The sequence below is a fragment of the Sesamum indicum genome, linkage group LG9 (genome assembly GCF_026168435.1).
Source record: "Sesamum indicum cultivar Baizhima isolate 11 linkage group LG9, ASM2616843v1, whole genome shotgun sequence".
Classification (NCBI taxonomy): domain Eukaryota; kingdom Viridiplantae; phylum Streptophyta; class Magnoliopsida; order Lamiales; family Pedaliaceae; genus Sesamum; species Sesamum indicum.
The window spans coordinates 19,355,810-19,378,293 of NC_142665.1; the positions used below are offsets into that span (position 1 = coordinate 19,355,810).

A 22,484-nucleotide genomic window follows, 5' to 3' on the forward strand; every position below is an offset into this window, starting at 1 on the left:
ATCATTGTTCGTGTCGAAATTAGGGCGGATGGAGATTTCTTTTTTGGAAAATAATTTTGGGGAAAAAATAGGAAAAAGGTAAGTTTAATTAGAATATTAATAATAAATCATTCTCCTATCTAACAATTTATATTTTTAAATGAGGTGATCGTTAACAAGAGGTCCTGGTTCAAGTTTTATTGCCATCCGTTTACGAATCCAAATTCTATTAAAAATTATATAAGTGTTTGTCTGATATTATATAAATTTGAGTATCATTAGGAATATATTGACTTAGTGAGATAATCTTAAGTAAATAATGTAATTATTGCTTGCATATTTAGTAAAATGTATAATTGTCGCTATATTTATTGTATTAGTAAATATCAATAAATGTGCCGCTATAATCATTTATAATGACAATTAATACATAATTTTTGTCACTAATATATATTATAGCAAAATACAAAATATAATAATATAATTTTGTCGCTAATATTATATTTTGTTGCACCCAAACAAAAATAACATAAAAAAAAAACCCCGATTCTGAAAACACAATTTTATGAATATTACTTGTTGCAAGTTTCGAATAAGAATAGAAAATGTTAAAACTTTAAGCAACTTTACAATATTTATATCCTTAATTAAGGATAATTATATATTTTGGTTTAGATGAGAGTGTGAAATCACGAATACTTATTTATTGATTTATTGGTTGAAGTAATTTTCAAAGTGAAATATAATGGAATTGGAGGGACACAAATTCTACAACACAAAACAACTAATATAATGTTTTATATTAATATGAATTGACGTTTTCATAAAGTGATAAGAACGTGAAGCCTTTGTAATTATGTACGTGCGTCTATATCATCATACAGTGCCTATTTCTCGAAATTTCACACGCATTCAAGGTTTTTTTTTTATTTGTTTTGCTGTATAACATATTCGAGAGTAAGAGGTTCTTCATGTCATCGTGATATCATATTTACGTAAAGAACTATATATGGTTATCAAAATCTTTATTTATTAATTTGATATGCTTTAAAGGGCTGTTTGTAATAATTTTTGTTTTAATGATGAGAATAAGTTGTAAAAGATGTTGTAATTTTTGCGATCGGAATTAGTGGTAAATTATGTTAGGGATGATGACGGATCAAGTTTGTCGAAACTCCAGACTCGGCCTTGTCGAGAAATTTTTGGACGAAATCCGACGGGTTGGACTAGTAAACCAGATTTAATAATTTCAAAATATTAAAAGAAATTTTGTTTTCATAACATATGATATAACTTATAAAGATGGGATAATAATATTATTCAAAGATTAATTGTGCATATTATATGCTTTAAAATGTGTTACTTATATATAATTAAAATGTTAATATTATTTATATTGTTTATGAATTTATAAAAATATTTAATTTTATGTATATATGTAAATATAAATAGAATGTACATATTTTTCCATATATTTAATAAATAGATACATAACATATATATAAAAAATAAAAAATTTGGCCTGGTTCGAGTTTGAGTTAAAAACACTAAATATTCAATGATTGCAAACAGGATGGGTTCGGGTCCGAATGTAACCCGGACTCATTGCCGTCATTAAGTTAAGTAGTAGTGGAAGATAAAGACTATTTGAAAACAAACGTGAAAGTGGGAAAAAAAAAATGAAGGTTGAGTATTTTAAAAAATAACTTAATATTTATTATTTTATTAATAAATTGCATAAATTATTAATTGGGGATTTTTATAACTTTTACTTAAAATTATTTTAATGTAAACAAATTAAAAATAAAAATTATAAAGTAAAAATACTTTTTTCAATATATTTTAAGCAGCAACTATTAACTATTTACTAATCATGTTTCAATGGCTGACTCGACTGAAAAACAAACAATTAATAGTTAAGGGCTTGTGTTTCTTCCAAGATAGTAAGAAAATATCCCTTAAAAAGGTGTTTTTAAATACATTTCGCACACTTGAATTATGCATGTAGTCGTATTTACCCTTTAAAGTATGAAAGGTAATAAAAACCCCTTGACAAAATAATTTGATTTTGATTGGACAAATGTCGTTCTCACTTACCTTTGTACTTTTTATTCTACTCCCTAAAATATGTTTCGTAAAAGGCCCTCCCCCCCCCCCCCCACCCCCCCAACAAAAAAGAAACTACTTTCAGTGATTTAAAATTTTATTCAAAATTTATTTAAAGATAATATTTAAAATTTATAATTTTTTATAAATTATGTAAATACAAAAAATATTTATAAGAATAAATACATGCAAATATGTTTTACAAAGTAAATTATTTGTAATAAAAAGTACATGCAAATGTGTAAATACATAATGCATATATCATTACACAAATATATATATATACATGTTATATAATTTATGAATTTTTATTCAATTACACGAACGCATAATTAAAATATATCATATCATTACTCAAAAAATATAGAATATTATAAATTACTTGTATTACAAATTTTTGCATATTTTAAGAGTGTGTACATATATATGTATATATATTCGATGTAATATTTTAAAATTGAATAGATAATTTACTTTTTAAAAAAATTAGTATACATAACATCGCAAGCAAAAATTATGTGAATTTTTTAACAATTATGTAAAAAAATATAAAAATTATAAATTTATAGAGTTTATATAGATTCTATACTTATTATAAAAATAATGAAATTTTGGATGGTATCTACTTTAAACTTTAAAAAAGATTAAAGATGTTTTAAAAGAACTTGTAAGCGCGCCTAAACACCCTCTAAATCAGTTCCAACTTCAGTTTTGTTACAAGACGACAAGCACAGTCGTTGATCTTTTTGGCCAGAATCTCCAGGAATTCTGGGATTTTTACACAACGATTGAAATCCCACCATGAAAGTTAAATGTCCAAAATCCAAAAAATGGTTTTCGTGTATGTATATGGTCGTACATTAGTACAACTATACAAGTGGAAGAGGATGACAAGACGATGCTCATATTCACCAGAAATAAACAGCTTGTTTAATGAAAGTATGTATTCATGTATGTTCAAATACTAACACATTCAGTTAGCTACTAGGTGATCCAGTGTAGCCACAAAATAGAACATCATGGGATTTAGTTTTAAGTTCAGGCAATCTCAGAGAGAATGAATGTGCTTGACTTTCTGGATAGCATCTTTTACCTTGTTTGATGGTTCTTCGTACAAGAATGCAGGGTTATCAAACTCTGCAGCCAGGCTAGGTTCCCCAAGAAATGCACGGAATGAGTCTGCAACCGAATATGAGAGAGAGCTAAGATTGTAACCTCCTTCCAAGAAGAACACACAGCGACCGCCACATAAATCTCTCGCTAGTTGCTGAATGTTGGAAGATAGCATATAGTATGTTCCTGTTGTGAACTGCAGATTTGCTAGGGGATCCAACACGTGGGCGTCGTATCTGGAGGCATTTGTTACAAGTAAATGAGACGGGCAGCTGAAAATGCTATTAAGCAGCGAAGTAACACTTAATTCAGCTACACGGTGAATTGAATAATGGTGTCATGAAATTTTTATGGAGAAATAAGTTGGTCCAGGATATTGTGAGGACATGTGAAGAATTTAAAACGCACAAGTGATACAAACTGCATTTAATATTTCTCTGACATTGAAAATTTATGATGCAACAGCACTTACCCGGCTGAAACTAGAATTATATCTGGCTTGAACCTCTGAGCAGACGGCACAATAACTTCATCAAAGATGCTCCGCATGGCTCTATCACCTGATCCTCCTGGTAAAGGTAGATTCAGTGTGGATCCTTCACCATCTCCTCTACCTATCTGATCTATTTTACCAGTGCCAGGATAGCTCCCATCCTACATTGAGTACAAATGCCAATGAATACAATTTAATAACTTGACTGCAGCTTTGAGGTACTACTAGACTTTCACCAGATGTTTCAATAGCTCCAGATCCATGGCAGCAAAAAGCTAAGCACGATCAATTCCCAGCTTAGGGAAATCTCCATTTCTAGACTATTCTCTTCTGTTTCACTTCACTATTGCTCAAAATTTTAATATAAGAGCATAAATATTCAAACTAATGTCATGTAATTTAAGCATCTTCCAGAGGGTAAGCATTAAAACTCGTAGTCAATGAACCCAAAAGCTGGCTACCATTTGTTTAAAAATTGTCTAAGCGGATGCAATAACAATCATGAGGATATGCAATATGCAGAATCAATCATCTGTTGGATATGGATAAAGATGAGATAAAACATTCATATAACTAGCTACATGCTGATGTACCAAAAGTACACAGGCCGAACTCATATCATCCCCCATTTGGTCAAGGGAAAGACCATTCTTAGCATAAAGGAGAATTATCTGGGCATAGAGGAGCATGTATAAGTTTTGAAGAATGTCATCAGCTAACAAACACAAAGTATGTAGCTCAAGAACTAAATAATATAAGGGCTTACTTGGTGAGTGGAAAGAAAAAATATATCAGGGTCATCGTAGAAGGCATCATTCGTTCCATTTCCATGGTGTACATCAAAATCAATGATAAACACACGTTTCAGTCCATGTGCACGTTGAGCATAGCGAGCAGCAATCGCCACATTCCCAAAAACACAAAATCCCATAGGTCCAGTTGGAACAGCATGATGACCTGGTGGCCGTACCAAAGCAAAACCAACTGGAGGATCTTCCCTGACTTTTGATGCTGCAACCTGCATTATCAGTCCGAGAAAATAATCAGAACGGTAAAGTGTGTGTATATACATCTGATAATCCTATACAGGTCCGGACATAAAAATTCAATCATCGTATGGTTAGACATGCTCAACTGATTCAAACAAAAAGTGTGACTAGAAAGATCATCATTAAGTGACTAACGTCTTAGATTGAGACATCACCACTGCATCCACCAATGAAATTCCAGCTCCAGCTGCCAGTAGCGACTCCTGGAAGGTCTGTATTAATGCAGAACACCAGGAAAGGAAAAGAAATTATGTCTGCATTAACTCAGAATGCCAGAAAAAGCCAAATAAATTAATCAATACAATATAACATATACTTCATCAATGATTGAGAAAGACCAATAACATATGAGTGAAAAGCTCCACCCAGCTATACAGAGTGCCAAGAACCAGAAGGAAAGATAATACAAGTAAAACGTGACCTGAATAGATAAGAATATGATCCTTAATGTAATGCTACTTTACCATATTACAGATCATATAGTATTCCAAGTTACATGTTGAAATAAGGAGGGGTAACAAGACAAGTAAAAGGCATCATATATTTGAGTGATCTCAGTTTATCTCCAACCATTAAATAGTTCCTTGTAAATACTCACTCTTCTACAAGAAAAGCTAATTGATCTGAAATATTAGTTATGCGCGTCAACTTAAGTTAACAAACGCCAAAAACTTAAAATAGAGTTCATAAGTGTGTTCTTACCGTGGGAGTAGCATAAGTTGGACCAGAGCCATCAATGAAAATAAGTCCTTGTTCAGATGCCTGATCCATTGCCTAAAGAGCATAAAGAAGTTGCAGATGAGGTACATTTGCAAATATAACAAAAACGTGAATAGTCAGGCACCAAAACTACATGAAACGCACACAACCAGTTTTTGACAGGCCTCATGCTAAATAAATATGGATGACGAATGCAACACTGTATTTTTTGTTCAGCATGCCCAAGGAAATTGACTGCCAAAATGAAGCATAACCAGAGTATATTTTGCTTTCTGCTTTAATTGTCAACTAGTGCATAAAAAGGTGCAGGCATGAAGTGAGAGAAAGAGAGCCTCAAAGTTGATAGAAGACATTTGAGAGCAATTTATCTTAACTAGCATTCCAAGATAAGAGGAGTCCCTGAAAAAGTATCAAATAGAAGACAAAAAACTAGTTCACAAAAAGTTAAAAGAATAATGCAAATTTGTACACTCTTCAGTCTAATGCAACTGCCATACTAAGCAATTCCAAATTAAATTTAACAAGCCAGCATGAGACAGTAGTCCTAGATGTCAATTTATGCAGGCATACCTTCTCAAGTCCTGATACATAAGCCCGTTCATGAACACTTGCTATATCATCAACTCTTGCAGGTCTGACTTCTTTAAGTTCAATAATCTCTGAGCTCCTGAACTGAATAACAACATAGAATGATGAACAAGAAAGTTATCGTTTCATGAAGAGAAAATTACCAATCACCAACTTTATTACTGTAGCTGTATACTGGACCTTTTTCCAGTCCATAACAATAAATAAGATTAATTTCCGCACATTAAAGAAAACAAGTAGAGAAACCGAGAAATGTAAGTGCCATTCAATTTAAACAAAAGCCAAAATTAGGGGATGTTTGCAAAAAAATTCTGCTTATAGAGAAGTCAAAAGTTGTTAAGAAAGTTGATGGTTTTAGTTGTTGTTAAAGTTGGAAGTGTTTGAAAATAGTAGAGAAAAATTAAAAGAATTAAGTTTTTGGTGTTAGGAAAAAAAGTTGATGGAGAATCCAAAAAAATTGAGGATAAATATGTCCAGAAACAGCTTCTAAGTACTTAGAGAGATGCCATTAAGCTGCAAAAGCTGGTCCTTTGGTGCTTTTAGATTATGGCTGAAATCAGCTTAAGATTAGACTAGTAAAAGCATAAACAATTTTTGCAAACACTTAATTTGAACTCATTTCTAGAGAAAAGCTCTTAAGAACTTGCAAAAAGCTCCACTAAACACCCACTTACCTAAAGAAGAACAGATTTTCCCGCTGAAAACCAGACAACTTTTTGAGCCCTTCTTATAAAGGGCTAGAAAGAGATAGTGATCAGTCTAATTGACTATGATTTTCAGAGAAGCACCTGAACCTTTTCAGCCACACAACTTGGCATGGTAGATTACCAGGTGTGGCCAATATAAAGGCTCAAAGCACAAAAGATCCACAAGTGAATAATTCATGGACCTGGTTGACTAAGCTCTAAGCAAATCAGTGGCATAATAATTTTCAGTCAAATGTTTTGTAAGTTATCTGCAGCTACTCCAATCATTTTCTTTTCCATATTAAGTTAAGAGGAGCTGGTACACATTCCCTTAAAAAGTATGATTGTGTAGCATCACCATAGCATTGGAACATACTTTGGCTCATTGATAACAAGTCTAGAAAATCAAATCAAACTATGTGGGTTACTACCACTATCAAGATCATTGCATTATCAGTTTTTTATACCTCTGGAGTCAACCCCATCTTTGTAAGAGCACTGGTGATGGCAGGAACTCTGGAATTACATTCAGGGTGTGAGTCCTGATGAAATCCACAAAACAAGAAAAGGATTAACTGAAAAGAGTTCCAGAAACAAAAAAAAAATCCTTGAAAACAATTTGAAATTGATAAGCCAAAAGAAAGTCAACAAGTATTGCTACCCTACTGGTCAAACAATTTAGAGAAGTACTCAACATAAAAGAAGCAGTGCATGCACCTAAACCGCATGCCTGCTAAGCTTATGTCATATGCTGAAGAGAGCAAAAGTTGATCTCTAGTCATAGAGTTGATGAAAAATACTGTGCTTTCAAAGATTAAGTTAGAGTTAGAAGACTACAAATTATGTCAGAATATAACTTCTTGCAGCAATTATGGTTTACTTGTCATGTATTTAAAGTTGCTAGAACTCTATGGTTTCCAAATCATTCCCCCTCCTAGTTCCTCCTGTTTGAATTTTTTTAATACTGTACTTCCTTTTCCTTTTTGATAATTTTGATACTATACTTCAATACCTAGTTTATGTATCATGAGAACAATTCATTAGAATGGGATCCTTCCATCATCATAAAATTTGCAAGAGAAGTAGGTAAGACAAAATTCGGCTAATATTGTTGACAAGGTCTATGAGGTACTTCAATAATATTCAGAGGAGTGATAATTGAAAATAAAATACTTTGAGTCCATCAATACATCAAACTTTAGCACAAAAAGAACTGGCAAAACAAGGCAAGCATATGAAAGAATCATAAAAAATAGAAGCAACATTCAAGCATGCAGAACACACGAACCACCATCCGTACCTTGTTATGGCCCATGGCTGGAGCAACGGAATATATTACTTTGCCACTGAGTAATTCCATTTCAGATGGTAGATAAGGATTGTTTTCTGGACTATTCAAACAACATATGGAACCCATTCTCTTCTGTGAGGACAATACCTTAAAATGTTTCACATTCTTCTCTAGACATCTGCTTTTGGTATCAAAACCATATATGTATTGCTTCTTCCACCTGCATACATGACTCCTCACCTGGTAGAATACATGTCCTGCAAGGGACAAAAGAAAAGGAAATGAAAACATAAAACTGAAATTTACGTGAAAGGGCAGACCTGAAATGGCACACTGAAGTGTGATACCACAGGAAAGAAATGAAGGATCAATATTTCCACATCACAATCTTTCAAAGCGGAAAAAGGAGATAAGGAACAGAAAGAAAGAAGATGACATCATATAATAGACTAGACATGGACCACATCAGTTTCCTACTTGCTTCTCAATCTTCTTTTAACAAGTATCGTTTCTGAGAGGGGCAGTGAAGCTCTCTACATGTCACAGTAGTCAAAAACCAAAATTCTACTACGGACACAAATATCAATGCTTTGCTTGACAATTTTTAAATGCTCTGTCAATTCCTTAGCCTCAAAGGAGTCTTGACAAATTTCTAACCAAGTTATAAGGAACTACTGAAATTCCTCTCTACTTGAAGCTGTGTTGAAAATTGCACTTCCTTTCTCCACAATAAGATCCAGATTTTTAGAACACCAAGTAGGCCCAAGAAATGACTAGTGCTCTTGGATTTTCAGAAACACCCCATGTTCAGTGTGCCCAAAGACACACTCAAGGAACATTTTCAATCCATTTAATTGGTATTATCAATTATCTTAATAATTGATCCAGCAATCCCAAGAATTTTCAAAGTCGGAAAACTTGATTTACATCTCGATAATTAGGTAGCCATTCAACAATATTTGCTACTATTTTGGTTAACCAAATTAGCAAACCGATGAAATCCAACTTCATGATCAAGTGAAATATTCCATCAGCAGGATAACAACTTATTTGACCCAAAAATACTCAAGAAAAAGTCACCACCTTATCAGTCACAAGCATAATCAAAACCCGGTCAGTTAATCTAAAACAACCCCGGCTTCAACTTCATATTCTTTCCTAAGTTCCCCAAAATCATTCATTAAGAAATTCGCCATGCTAGAAACACAAACATATTCAAGAGCAAGACCCTTTTGGTTTCATCGAACTTTCGGTGCTTCGCTAACACAAAATCACAAACAAACATCAAACTAAAACCACAAAAACTGAAATATTTCCCAAAATTCAGCCGCCGGCATTTACAACCCAAATCTAATATAGAAAGAAAAAGGAAACATCAAGATTTTCATGAAATAGCTTCAAAGAAAGAGTACCAACACAAAATGGAGAGAAGGTACGAAGCTCCATTCAGCACCACACACAGAGCCACCCAAAGCCAAGATAATTTTCAAATCTGATAATCGGGTTCCATTTATATGTTTGGGTTCGCGGAGAGTACGCCTTTGAGTCAATGATTTGGGCCCAAATAAACGGGTCGGGTAGCCAGCGTCAGTCAATGGATAGTCCAATTTTCTTGGGCCTGCCCCAGTAACCCTCCTACTTCTAGCTTCTATGCTTACCTTGTCCTAACACATTTTTTTTTCTCAATTAATAATGGTAAATAAATTACAATAACTTATTGAGTAATATTTTTATTTAATTAATACATCAACATGACTAACAATAATAATAAATTATACTAACTCGTATAAAATGAGACAAATGCCCACATATTCGATAAGACTCGAATCTATGATATCGAACTTATTCATGGAATCTCAACCTTAATCTTAGCCTAATATAGAAGTAGTGAATTTTGTGCCAATGAAGCACCATCATCCCGTATGGAGCCATCTTCTTTATCCGACGTACCTATTTTGGTCCCCATTCAATACTCGAAAGTAAATGTTTGGGGAATGAGCGGTATGCAGCGAGCCCCTCACTCCTTACTATCACAGCCCCGATAATACCAATCATAGCCGTCTCGTCTAGTATCGATGCTCTCGAGTTGTGGTTCCCCAATAGGCAAGTGAGGCGAGCCTGGGTCCCTCATTTGAAAGCTGCTACTAGTTTCTAAGATCACCTACGGAAATAAACCCCCTCTGTTTAATACGTTTTTTGCCCTTTCTAATCGACTTTGTGATAGTTTACCTTCAATAGTCTTTCAAATAACCTTTAGAGTGAAAAAAACATATGAAGTGTTGCCTTAAAGATAATGCCCTTAGGTCTGTATCTTTAATCGTCTTTTTTCCAATCGGGGAACCTCCTCCGAAAGAGGAGGCGAGAGCTGATTCGTAGAAGAAGCTTGAAGCTAACATCTTGAGGAGAGCGGCTGAAGACCCGACTGTAAGCCTGTCTGTATGACATTATTGGTGTGTAATGTATTTCAACAGTGTATTTTTCTGCAGCATTCTCTTAAAAAAAAAGCATGATTACTGAAATACTAAGGGGTTGTTTGCAATAGTTTTTATTTTTATGAAAGTAATAATATAAAAGTTGTAGAACAGTAGATTTAGTATGCGATATTTGTGAAATATGCAAGAAACAATTAGTACAAAAAATTCATATAAAAATTTAGATTTATTTTACAAAAATATTTTAAAATTACAATCTTCCCCAATTATATGGGATTAAAAGTACAACTTTATCTGCAAATAGTACGTTTCTCCATATTTGAGGGTGTTTCAGTGAGCTTATAAGTTCTCAAAGTATTTGATTAATATTTAAAAAAAAATTATAAACTCCAAAAACGTAAAATGTTAAGAACTTATAACCTGAAAAAAAGAGTACAATTTTAGGAGCTTACAATCTATTTTTCTAAGAAAATTTATGCATCAAATATTTTGTAATATTTCATAAGTTATTAGGTAAATAATAACATGCTCTTTTAAGGTTTGACATAATTATAAATATCTTATCATTGTTTGAAAAATTATAAATACCCTTCTAGAATTAAAAACGGTCTAACAAACATCCTCTCGTGACAGCGCATTGTATGAAATATTTGTTGGATATCCGTTAATTTCAAACCGATATCTATAATTTTTTAAATAATAAAAAAATATTTATAATTATAATAAATTTCACGAAAACCCATTATAATTTATCATAAGATATTTTAAATAGCTTACAATAAATTTACAAACACCATTTAAGAACCCTTTTTAGTAAGTGGACTTGTAATTGGCCAAGAAACCACACACTGATATATACTAATTAATTTGTTCTTGCATGGTAGACAAATTTAAATTTTTGTCCTAATCTACGTAAGATAAGACTGAATTTTTTATTTGGAAAAAATAATTGTTTATATAACGGACGAAGACATAATCAAATACCTAACAACAATATATATATATATATATATATATATATATAAAATTAATAATTCTTGAAATAGGGCCAAAATATCATTATTAGAGGGACACACACTGGCACGCACATTTACAGCCTTGTGAAATTCACGAGATTAAGGGGGTATAAAACTCTTTTAAATATTTAAAATTTATGAAATATTTTAAAAATAATTGATACTTTTTCTTAGAAAAAAGAGTTTATAACTTATAAAAATAAGATGTCAAGAGTTTATAGAATTCTTTTAATAAAACAGTAAAAAATTATAATTGCTTTTAAAATCTGAACAAATTCTTTCAAATTAATTAAAACATTAGAATTACTAACATCTTATCAGCTCTATCATCTTATTTTATCCAAACACTTTAAAAATTTAAAATATCAATAATTATGTAAAAATATTTTATAAGACGTATGGACTTTATGTTACGATTTTTATGGAGCAAGACAGTTAGAGCGAGATTATGTTTATACTGCTTCTAATGAGTGAGAGACGCTTAAAATTCCTCTAATGCAAGTTCTACAAAATAGGAAGGCCTCGGCAACAGCCATCCGATACTAAAGTTAAATAGGTCGTAGAGAGAAAAGTACTTACGATAGCTAATTAATTATAGATTTTCCCAATTTGTACGATTCATGCGCTATACACGTCACAATGGATTCTACAGATATTAGAATTTAAAAAGGTACCAAAATTAGATTGTAAAAAAAACCTACACAAATGAAATAAATTCAAAGCTGTCTGTTGATTAAGATAGAATTGGGGGTAAGATCTGAATACGATCTTGGTAAGAATACGCCCAGATTGAGCTTATAAAACCTTTAAACAAGCCTGGAAAAACACCCTCCTAGTCTCATCAATGGCACTTATAACAAACTAAGAGAAAAGAACATAAAAAAAAACAGACAAGATTCGGAGAAAATGACTTTGTGAAAATCCTCTGCCACATGAATGTGTTCTGTAGGAATATTATAAAAGAAAAGGTTCACGGGCTGCTGCTTCTGTTTTGGGTAGGAAGGAAAAAAGGTGGATTGACAAATAGATGTGTTGAGCTTTTCAATTCAAGAAATGAAAGAATTTGGGGGTCCCACCCACGGAGAAGAGAGGGTTCACGGGTGGTATAAACATCACAAAATGACAAACTAGTCCCCATAAAAGAAAATAATTACTTTTACTTTTTCTGTGGCCGGGAAAATTTTTGGGGCTTAATTTGCAATAAATGTTGAATTGGAGGACGCTTCTGCAATAATATTGACGTCCCGACAATCGTCCGTACAGGACAGACAACCTTACAGTACAACAAATATCTTCTCTTTTATTCTCCTCCACATAAAAGATTCATATCTTTGGTTAAAATTAGTATTTTACCCATATTATGAAAAGAAAGAATTTATTTGTGAATTTCGTTTAAGCCCGATTCGTTGTATTTTGGTATTATTATTAGTGTTATTTGGATATTTGATGTGCACATATCATTTTTATGTAGGACCAAATATAGAACTTGTCAAAAACTAAAACGCTCCAAAAAAAATTTAAAAGTAATTAAAACATAATGCGGATCCACTGATTCTTTATTTAGTTCAGTTCAACCAATATCTGGCCCGTTGATATAATCAGTCGTGATATTTATATGATCAATCTTGAATCAACACATCTTATCTGTTCATGCATTTGAATTGTTAATATAAATATATCGTCTCCAGATATTATAACACAAATATATATATATATGTATATATATGGTGGAATTACACTTTTAGTTCCATTAGGATAGGGATTTCAACATTTTTAATCCTCTACTTTACAAGATCTTAAAAAAGGGTTCCAAAATTGAGAAGATTCGACACATTTAGTATATTTTTTATGAAATTTTCAAAATGATTACAATTTTAGGAAAAAACGACACATTTAGTCCCAATTTCAAGTTTTACTCGATTGTGGGACAATTTCAAAAATTCTGTAGAATAAATGGCTAAATGTGTCGAAATTTCTCAATTTTTGGATCATTTTAAAAATCTTGTCAAGTAGAGAATTAGAAATGTTGAATCCCCTATCTTATGGAACTAAAATTATAATTTTACCAAATTTTATTAATTTAGACATTGAATAACAATAACTAATTCCTATCAAATATTTTATTAATCGAGCTTTGTAAATGTAGGTCAACGAGAAACTAGCTTACACGCCTACCACGATTTTCATTACCTCATCATTGACCTCAGATCATTACTATGCCAAGATCAGTACTATGAATCCCTTGGTGATGGTAGAAACTGGTTTTGTTCCGGTAGCCATTACTATATTCAATGTAGAATTCAGACATTATATGACAAAGTACTCCGTAATGGAGCAAAAGAACTTTACTAAGGGAGACATCAGTTGAAGATATACATTGTTGCTGCAAGAAATAATTCAAGATAAATAGTTGAATGCATATTTGTTCTAATTAAGGACTACTGTATCAATTAGAGAATGTTGAAAAATACAGAGCTGATGTAACATAAAATTATCGTTTACGGGTTGCATAATTATCCATGCAAAATGCAAAGAATTCCAATTATAGCTACCTTTTATTTTTCTAAATGTGTTTATTTTTTGGTTTAGTCAAATTACTTTGTTCCCAGATGGAAACACATTTGGCATGCACTCATGCATTGCTATCGGAGTCTCTACGTGTTAGGGATGTTATCGATGTGGATTCGAGAACAATATCGAACATTTTCCGCCCCATTATTTGACTCACAATTGAGTGGCTTGGGAAGGATGCATGTCTTGTTTCTATTCTAAAGAGCCCCAATGAGGGAATGACATATGGTCTCATTCCTATATTATTGACTTTTGCGCAAGGTATTATCCGAACTGTTTGGAGTGCATAGCTTTATTCTTAAGAAAGGCAAAAAGCTTTTCTTTTTCCTACGAACAATACCAAATGATACGACATCTATTCCTATATCAGGTTTAAAACTTCAGATAAAGATATTCTTTATTCTGAACAAAGTTATATGAAATTATTCAAAAAAAACCCTTGTGAGCGAAGATAAATTCTCATTACCTATAAATTGCATAAATCTCTTTTGTACTACCGATGTATCAACCGGAAGAGCGCTATTCAACATCAATATACATAATGATTGTATAGGGTATCATAGTCTTACTTACATTGTTTGGTATTTTTGCACTCGATGGTGTAAATAACTTTGAGGGGAGGGGGAGGGTGACGGGGGCCTAGCAAGAGATCAAGATGGGAAGCCTCCTATCATGTGAAGTGTGCTGCTATCAATGATTATTAAAAACTACGGGTATGCAAGCTCAAGTGCACGTGAACAATCAAACAAATTTAAGGAGTTAAAGGTCATTATTTTGATCAACTCCAGCCAGTCCCCAGTGTTTCCACAGTCCTGGAATTGTAACTACAAAACACACTGATCAATAAAATAGTGCACAAAACCCATCAGAAAACACAGACAATTTTCAGAAAATACAAGTTGAGTTCTTGCTAGTAGAATCCAGAGGAAGCCAAAAACAAAGTACAGAAATTTGAGTTTCTTCAATGAAGAAACAAGGTTGTGAGATTGAAGCAATAGGCATCAACTACACAATCTACACACACACACAACAAATCCCTCCCACAGAAAAACAGCAAAAGAACCCCAAAGCTGTTCAAGAACAAGAATTACAAGAAGTTCCCCGAAAGGCAGCTGCCGGAAAATCCAGGCGGCCACGAGCCCGGCAGGTGCTCAAAGATGTAAACCTGACGGCGAAGCCATGGGAAATACTTGCTATTGTTGGGCCGAGTGGTGCAGGCAAATCCTCATTGCTTGAAATCCTGGCAGGGAAACTCACCCCGCAATCTGCATCCATTTATGTCAATCACAAGCCACTTGACAAAGCTGGGTTCAAGAAGTTGTCAGGGTATGTCACCCAGAAAGATACACTGTTCCCGCTCCTCACTGTTGAAGAAACATTGAGGTTTAGTGCTAGGCTAAGGTTAAGTCTTCAGGAGCCGGAATTGAGCTCCAGGGTCAAGTCCCTGATGCAAGAACTCGGCCTGAGCCATGTAGCAGGAGCCCGTGTGGGGGACGACAGGGTCCGGGGGATTTCAGGGGGGGAGAGACGGCGTGTCTCGATTGGTGTGGAGGTGATTCATGAGCCAAAAGTGTTGATTCTTGATGAGCCAACATCAGGGCTCGACAGCACTTCAGCGCTTCAGATAATTGACATGCTCAATTCCATGGCTGAAACCAGGGGCAGGACCATAATCCTGAGCATTCACCAGCCTGGATTCAGGATTGTGAAGCTGTTTAATTCTATTCTCCTGCTGGCTAACGGCTCCGTCCTGCATCATGGCTCGGTGGACTTGCTTTCTGTCAACTTGATGATGATGGGATTGGAGCTCCCACTTCATGTCAACGTTGTAGAATTTGCTATTGAGTCGATTGAGACGATACAGCAGCATCAGGTGCCGTTGCAACAAGAAACACTTTCAGCAAACAAGAGGGTTCTTGAAGAAGGCCTGAGCACAACAGGCAGGTTTACTCTGCAACAGCTCTTTCAGCAATCCAAGGTGATAGATGAGGAATCTATTGATGTCAGGATCGATCTTCATCGTGGTTTTCCCAATTCAAGATTACAGGAAACCATGATTCTGACTCACCGGTTCTGGAAGAACATATATCGAACGAAGGAGCTTTTTGCATGCAGGACCATCTCAATGCTGGTATCTGGAATTGTTCTGGGCTCAATCTTTTACAATCTCAGAGATAATTTAGTAGGTGCAGAGGAAAGAGTTGGGCTATTTGCATTCATCTTGACATTTTTACTGTCGAGCACCACAGAAGCCCTGCCGATTTTCTTGCAAGAAAGGGAGATACTAATGAAAGAAACCTCAAGTGGAAGCTATAGAGTATCATCATACGCCATAGCGAACGGACTTGTTTACTTGCCATTTTTGCTCATTTTAGCAGTCTTATTCTCTCTGCCTGTATATTGGTTGGTGGGATTAAACCGAAGTTTCATGGCGTTTACGCATTTCTTGCTGCTGATTTGGTTGATTCTCTACACAGCAAACTCAGTGGTGGTGTGTTTCAGTGCATTAGTCCCAAATTTCATCGTTGGGAACTCGGTGATCTCTGCCGTTATGGGGTCGTTCTTCTTGTTTTCGGGCTACTTCATATCGAAGCATGGGATACCAAAGTATTGGATCTTCGTGCACTACATATCGTTGTTTAAGTATCCGTTTGAGGGGTTCTTGATCAATGAGTTCTCCAATTCAAGCAAGTGTTTGGATTTCATGTTTGGCACATGTATAGTGACTGGTGAAGATGTGCTGAGAGAAGAAGGGTATGGAGACCAGCAGAGTAGATGGAGGAATTATGTAATAATGGTTTGCTTCATCTTGGTTTACAGGTTTATTTCCTATCTCATTCTCAGGTACAAATGCTCTGAATCAGGGATCAAAAGGATCTTCATCTGAACCTCATTCTAGGTTCTCTCTTTGCCAAAATGTGTCATAAAAGCTATCCATTTCTATTCTTTACTTCATTTTTTTTCATCTTTAGTCTTTTTTCGCCTCAACGGTGTTGTGAACAGTGTAATTCATGGATTTTATGTTCTTAATGTTACATTACATAAAGATTGAAAGAAACTTTGATCAGCAGTAGAAACTCGATATGCACCTCGGGGTTCTCACCCAAAGTTCAAGCTGACGGGATTTTCTGTTTCAAATTTTATTACATTTTTTATTCTATGTAACATATACATAACATTTTTGGTCCACCGACCTAATTTTTGATGGAAGCTTTGTCCCTTTCGGAGTTCCAGAGGTTCTGTCGATGGTGTCTTTATTTAAGAGTAAATGTATCTTCGATATTATCGTAATAATAAATGATCAAAGTCGAAACATGGCGTTTAAATTGTGTATTAATATCCCATCATTCACCAAATAAAAAGTAAAATTCCAGGAATCCCAGCTCAAAAATATGTGGCGAAGCAGAGATGGGCAGTTTCACGTGGCTGCAAAGATATTACGCAATTCCCAATCCGTGATGCCAGATTGTTGTGGTGGAAATGACTGGCGTTTGACACAGATTTATCCCATCACAAGTGACAAATTACTTTCACGGACCCTTTGGATAGCCACCACGCTGTACCCTTTAATCCTTGTCCAAATTCCCTACACTATATCAAACACAAATTAACGTGATGTCTGATTTGGTATGTGGGATAAATGGTTGATAGAATCCAGTTGAATAAAATATTGAATAAGATAAATTAATAATTTTTGTTGATATTTGTCGAGTTGGATAAATATAGGATAGTATCAGATTACATTATCACAGCTCTAGGTTGCATATATTATATGGTTTTAAATGGATTATTAGTGAATTGTCGTTTCTTATAATAAATCATGAATATTAATGAATTCAATGTTGAAGCCATCTTTATTAGGCCTTGTAAATAACAATAATAATAAACGAGACCGTTAGACAAGACGATTATGATTAACTTATATTGTGCAATAAAGGCATGAGACTCTCGATGCCCTTTTGTATTGATATGATATGATTCTTATTATTATTTTATAAAACAATAGCAAATATTTTAAGTGTTTTCTATTTTACGGGCCTATTCTATATATAACTTTTCCTGCCTGTTGCGAGCTCGTTTTGTTAGTAGTCACTTCAGATTTCTGTGGATATATGGAGGCGAAAACAGAACATTGTTGGAAAATCCTAAGCATGTAAGATGAACAATTCAGCAACTTCACTGAACTGGACATAGTTCTGACAGTCAGATCTTGCATGGCCATACACACATTTACACAGTTTCACTTGCTGCCGACAGAGCCAAGGGCCCAAGTGATCACAGACATGCTGCTAAAGATGTCTTACACCAAAAATGGAGAGATATAAAACCCCAAGCATCTGGAAAAATTACCATCTGGATGGTACTCCCTTCAAAATTTCATTTAAATACTTAATTGGGTCGATCAGCTCTCATGGACTACCCATTTTCTTACACTTACAGATGAAGTAATCAAGAATACCTAACGAAATATAAATGAACCATGACAGGGTTTAAACAGTTAAAAAATCCAAGCAAAGACAAAATTGCCCTTCAGAACAACAACAATTGCAAAACATGATAAGAATTTGTATCTTTTTGTCGGGTAGGATCCCACCCGCTAACCCAAATATCCATCACAGAAGCCATTGATCCATTAATTAGTATCCATCCAAGGGCGTGCGGGTTGTTGAACACATATCTCCATATAATTTCTGATATATAGACTTCTATAAATATTGGAGGGTTCCGTATAAATATGCATTTATGACTATGAGGTCTAACTTTACATTCTAATTAAAACTCTAAGCCGATTGACTTAATTATCAAAGGGTTCTAGCTGACGCCTACTTTTATTGTAAGCCAACCTAAGCATATTTTAGCTTCATGTGCTACCTAACAAGGAAATTGGATGCCACCCAACTCAGATCGTCAAAGTAGCCACGACTTCGACCGGAATCAAACCATAATTGAGATGTTAAATAAACTGTTACTCTACTATGCAACCCAGAACACTAATGATTACTGAATTACAAGAGGATGGTTGGTTTTTCACCACAAACCTTCTTAACCTAATAGCGCCACGCGTGCACCAGAATCATGCACTTGACCTGGTATAGATGTACAACTGGACTGTTGTAGGGGCTGATGGGAGGTCCACTTCTCAGTAAACATTTCTTGCATTCCAGCCATATTTTTGTTTTTTGTCAAGGTTCGACTCAAGAACTGAGTGGCCCTCCTCCAAGTTCCACAACCATTTCATCTGTTGGCTTGATTGTTGCTTGTTTTTTCCTGTAACCACTTTATTCTTTTGTCTACTTGTGGTCATTTGATTCATCTTCTTTTAATATATGGCTGTTTTTCTAACATGAATCTAGAGGATAATCTAAACAAGTGAAGAAATAAAGTAAATCATTACAATAAGTAAGCAGATCAGTTGTCAAGGATCAGAGGATGTTGAAGCCCATAATTGTTAATGCTATAAAAGATCATCTTACATGTCTTTTCATCTACTGGAAGGGCAAAGAAATATTTATGGATACGGCAATCTGTAAAAAACTTGAAACATTTTGCTAGTAGCAGCATCGCTACAGTAAAGTAAACAATCCGAATACTGCAAGACTATGGACTACAAGCAAAGAAGAACTGAGCAACTAAGTGGAAGTCAAGTGGGAATTCAGTCCGGTCGTTAAAAATCAGTTCAAGTATTTCCTTCAATCTGGGTGTCACATAATGACTAGAAACAGGATATGAAGTTATAATAGGACACTTTCTACTGACTGGTGAAAGTCCTAGACAACCATGCAAGTGCCAAGGTAATGTCAATACAAGGTACACATGAAATTTGACACAAAATCTTGGGTATAAAAAAGTATACCTTCTAAGTAAATTCTTCTTGTTCCTGTGCTGTGGGCCTTAAAGAAATGCACGACAAGGAAGTGTCAGAAAATGGATATTTAGCACAACACCTTAGCTATTATCAAATGGAAGCAGCTAGAGGTGCTTCCAGTTCTTTAGACAAGGTAAATTCAGGCTTGTTCTGTTCCTCGTCAGCATCAAAATCACCAATATTTGGAATATATCCTGAAAGCTTCATCATTTTAGTGAGTGTTTTCAATAGTAAATATATTTCCCTCTTCTTAGAATGCTTTGTATCTTTGACCATGAAGATATGCATTTGGCTGCCTACTTCAATCCAACTACAACCAGGCTGTTTCACAACACCGCGCTGTTTCATAAGTTTCCGAACTCTTGTTACATCTCTCCATCTTCCAAGCTCAGCATACATGTTTGAGAGAAGAACATAAGGGCCAGAATTTTCAGGATCAATCTCTATGAGTTTTTCAGCAACAAAATTCCCCATGTCAATGTCACGGTGAACCTTACAAGCTGCAAGTAAAGATCCCCATACAACACTATCTGGAGGAATTGGCATTGATAATATCAAATTTTTCGCTTCAATAAGTTGACCAGCTCGACCTAGCAAATCAACCATACATGTATAGTGATCCTTTTGAGGTTTCAGACCATACCGTTTGCTCATAGAATCAAAATACTGACGTCCTTCCTCAACCATTCCTGCGTGACTACAAGCACAAAGAACTCCAATCATAGTGACATGATCTGGTTTCTCTCCAAAGTCCAACATTTCCTTGAACAGCTGGAGAGCTTCTGTCCCTTGCCCATTTTGTGCATAGCCTACTATCATGGCATTAAATGAAACACCATCTCTTTCAATCATGTTTCTGAACACCCTGCTCCCATCTTCAACTGATCCGCATTTCATATACATATCTATAAGAGCGTTACCAACAAAAACATCAGGCTCTGGTCCATGCTGGAATCGAAATCCCTGCTTTAGGACATGTGTATGAGCCTGCCTACCGAGCTTCAAGTCAGCAAGATTTGCACAAGCATTGAGAAGGTTTCCAAATGTATAGTGAGTAGGCCACACGGATTCTCTTTTCAAGAGAAGAAAGAGTCCTAATGCCTCTTCGTTGTCCCCATTCTGTGTGTATCCAGAAATAAGTGCATTCCAAGATACAACATTCCTCTCCACCATCTTGGAAAACATTGTTCTAGCAGTTTCCACACTAGCAACTTTGGCATAACCACTTACCATAGATGTCTCGGACACCACATTTCGTATAGGCATCCTATCAAAAATCCACCTTGCTTCATTTATCATACTACACTTTGCATACATATCAACTAATGCATTAGATATTATAAGATCATTGCAAAATTTATCAAATTTCAATACTCGGGCATGAATTGCCCGGCCTTCTTTAACTGCACACAAGCTTGCACAGGCACTAACCACACTAGCTAGGGTCATCTCATCTGGCTTAACTCCACATTCTATCATCTTAACAAAAACCTGAAGTGCTTCACTTGCTGGTCCGTTTTGTTCATAACAAGTAATCATACTATTCCAAGACACAGTATTCCGCACAGTCATCCCATCAAAAGCCCTTTGAGCACAATCCACATCCCCACATTTTGCATACATATCGATAAGTGCAGACCCCATATAAACATCCGATGAGAACCTTGACTTAGCCAGTGAAGCATGAATTTGGGTTCCCATTACCAAGTCTCTCAACCCAGCACAAGCGCTAAGTGCACTCCCATAACTATACTCATTCAACACAAAATCTTCCTCATGCATTTTCACTAAATACTCCAATGACCTATCAAACGTCTCATGCTGAGCAAAACCCGAAACCATCAAATTCCAAGAACACTGATCGGGTTCATGCATTGAAGTAAAAATCCTCTCCGCTTCATCAATCGAACCTGATACTATTAATGCACCAATAATTGAGTTATAAGTAAACGCGTTTCTGGTGGGCGTTCTATCAAACACCTCGCGAGCGTAGTTAAAGTAACCACATTTCCCATACACATCAATGAGCCTGTTGTTGATGAAGACTTCATAAATGAACTCGGACTTGAGAATGCAAGCATGGATGGCGCGCACGTCGGGTGATGGCTTGGATTTGGAGCAGGTCTCCAAGATCTTTGCAAAAGGTGAAGATGAGTGGGCCAGTAAGAGTTTACTGCTACAGAGTAATGCATTCCTAGCCATTCCATTACTCGAAAATTACAGACTGATATGGGTATATTGTTATGCATTTGAAGCTTTCAGTGTCAGGGTTCATCACCATGTAGAAAGGTTAGTTAAGAACCTAAGTTCTTCAAGCTGCATATACATTATTATGTTGTTCTTCCCAAGTGCATAAGAAACTGCTATTTCCTAACGTTTTCACCGGTAAAATTACATTTTCAGTCCTAATGATAGAGAAGCATACACAACAAAATTTTTCGCTAAAATTTCATTTTTAGTCCTTTAACTCTTGTTTCACTTTTATTTTTTTTTAATTTAAAAAGATTTAATTATTGTAATTACTAAGTGAATAAATTTAATCCTTTAGTTAAATGTGAAAGACAAACTCAATTC

At 34.8% G+C, this 22,484-nt stretch overlaps 3 protein-coding genes across 5 annotated transcripts; 1 reads left to right on the plus strand and 2 right to left on the minus strand.

Moving 5' to 3' along the window:
• Positions 1 to 2,992: 2,992 nt before the first annotated feature.
• On the minus strand, positions 2,993 to 9,527 carry HDA14 (histone deacetylase 14). Of its 3 annotated transcripts, none has more exons than XM_020698930.2 (9): positions 9,442 to 9,527; positions 8,035 to 8,282; positions 7,202 to 7,276; positions 6,031 to 6,132; positions 5,443 to 5,514; positions 4,896 to 4,952; positions 4,458 to 4,709; positions 3,671 to 3,852; positions 2,993 to 3,434 (listed from the first exon to the last, which is right to left on the minus strand). In XM_020698930.2, the coding sequence occupies exons 2-9, from the start codon at positions 8,149 to 8,151 to the stop codon at positions 3,134 to 3,136; spliced, it is 1,158 nt and encodes a 385-aa protein (XP_020554589.1). In that variant the 5' UTR covers positions 8,152 to 8,282; positions 9,442 to 9,527; the 3' UTR covers positions 2,993 to 3,133. The 3 variants fall into 3 exon arrangements, with proteins under 3 accessions (XP_020554589.1, XP_011099723.1, XP_088740466.1); XM_011101421.3 differs by having other exon boundaries at positions 9,438 to 9,527; XM_088884340.1 differs by lacking the exon at positions 9,442 to 9,527 and adding an exon at positions 8,503 to 9,382.
• A 5,230-nt stretch (positions 9,528 to 14,757) lies between these two features.
• ABCG5 (ABC-2 type transporter family protein) lies at positions 14,758 to 17,111 on the plus strand. The gene has a single exon (XM_011101420.3). The coding sequence runs from the start codon at positions 15,009 to 15,011 to the stop codon at positions 16,929 to 16,931; it is 1,923 nt and encodes a 640-aa protein (XP_011099722.1). The 5' UTR covers positions 14,758 to 15,008; the 3' UTR covers positions 16,932 to 17,111.
• Positions 17,112 to 19,709: 2,598 nt separating this feature from the next.
• On the minus strand, positions 19,710 to 22,325 carry SLO2 (Pentatricopeptide repeat (PPR) superfamily protein). The gene has a single exon (XM_011101419.3). The coding sequence runs from the start codon at positions 22,110 to 22,112 to the stop codon at positions 20,001 to 20,003; it is 2,112 nt and encodes a 703-aa protein (XP_011099721.1). The 5' UTR covers positions 22,113 to 22,325; the 3' UTR covers positions 19,710 to 20,000.
• Positions 22,326 to 22,484: the final 159 nt, after the last annotated feature.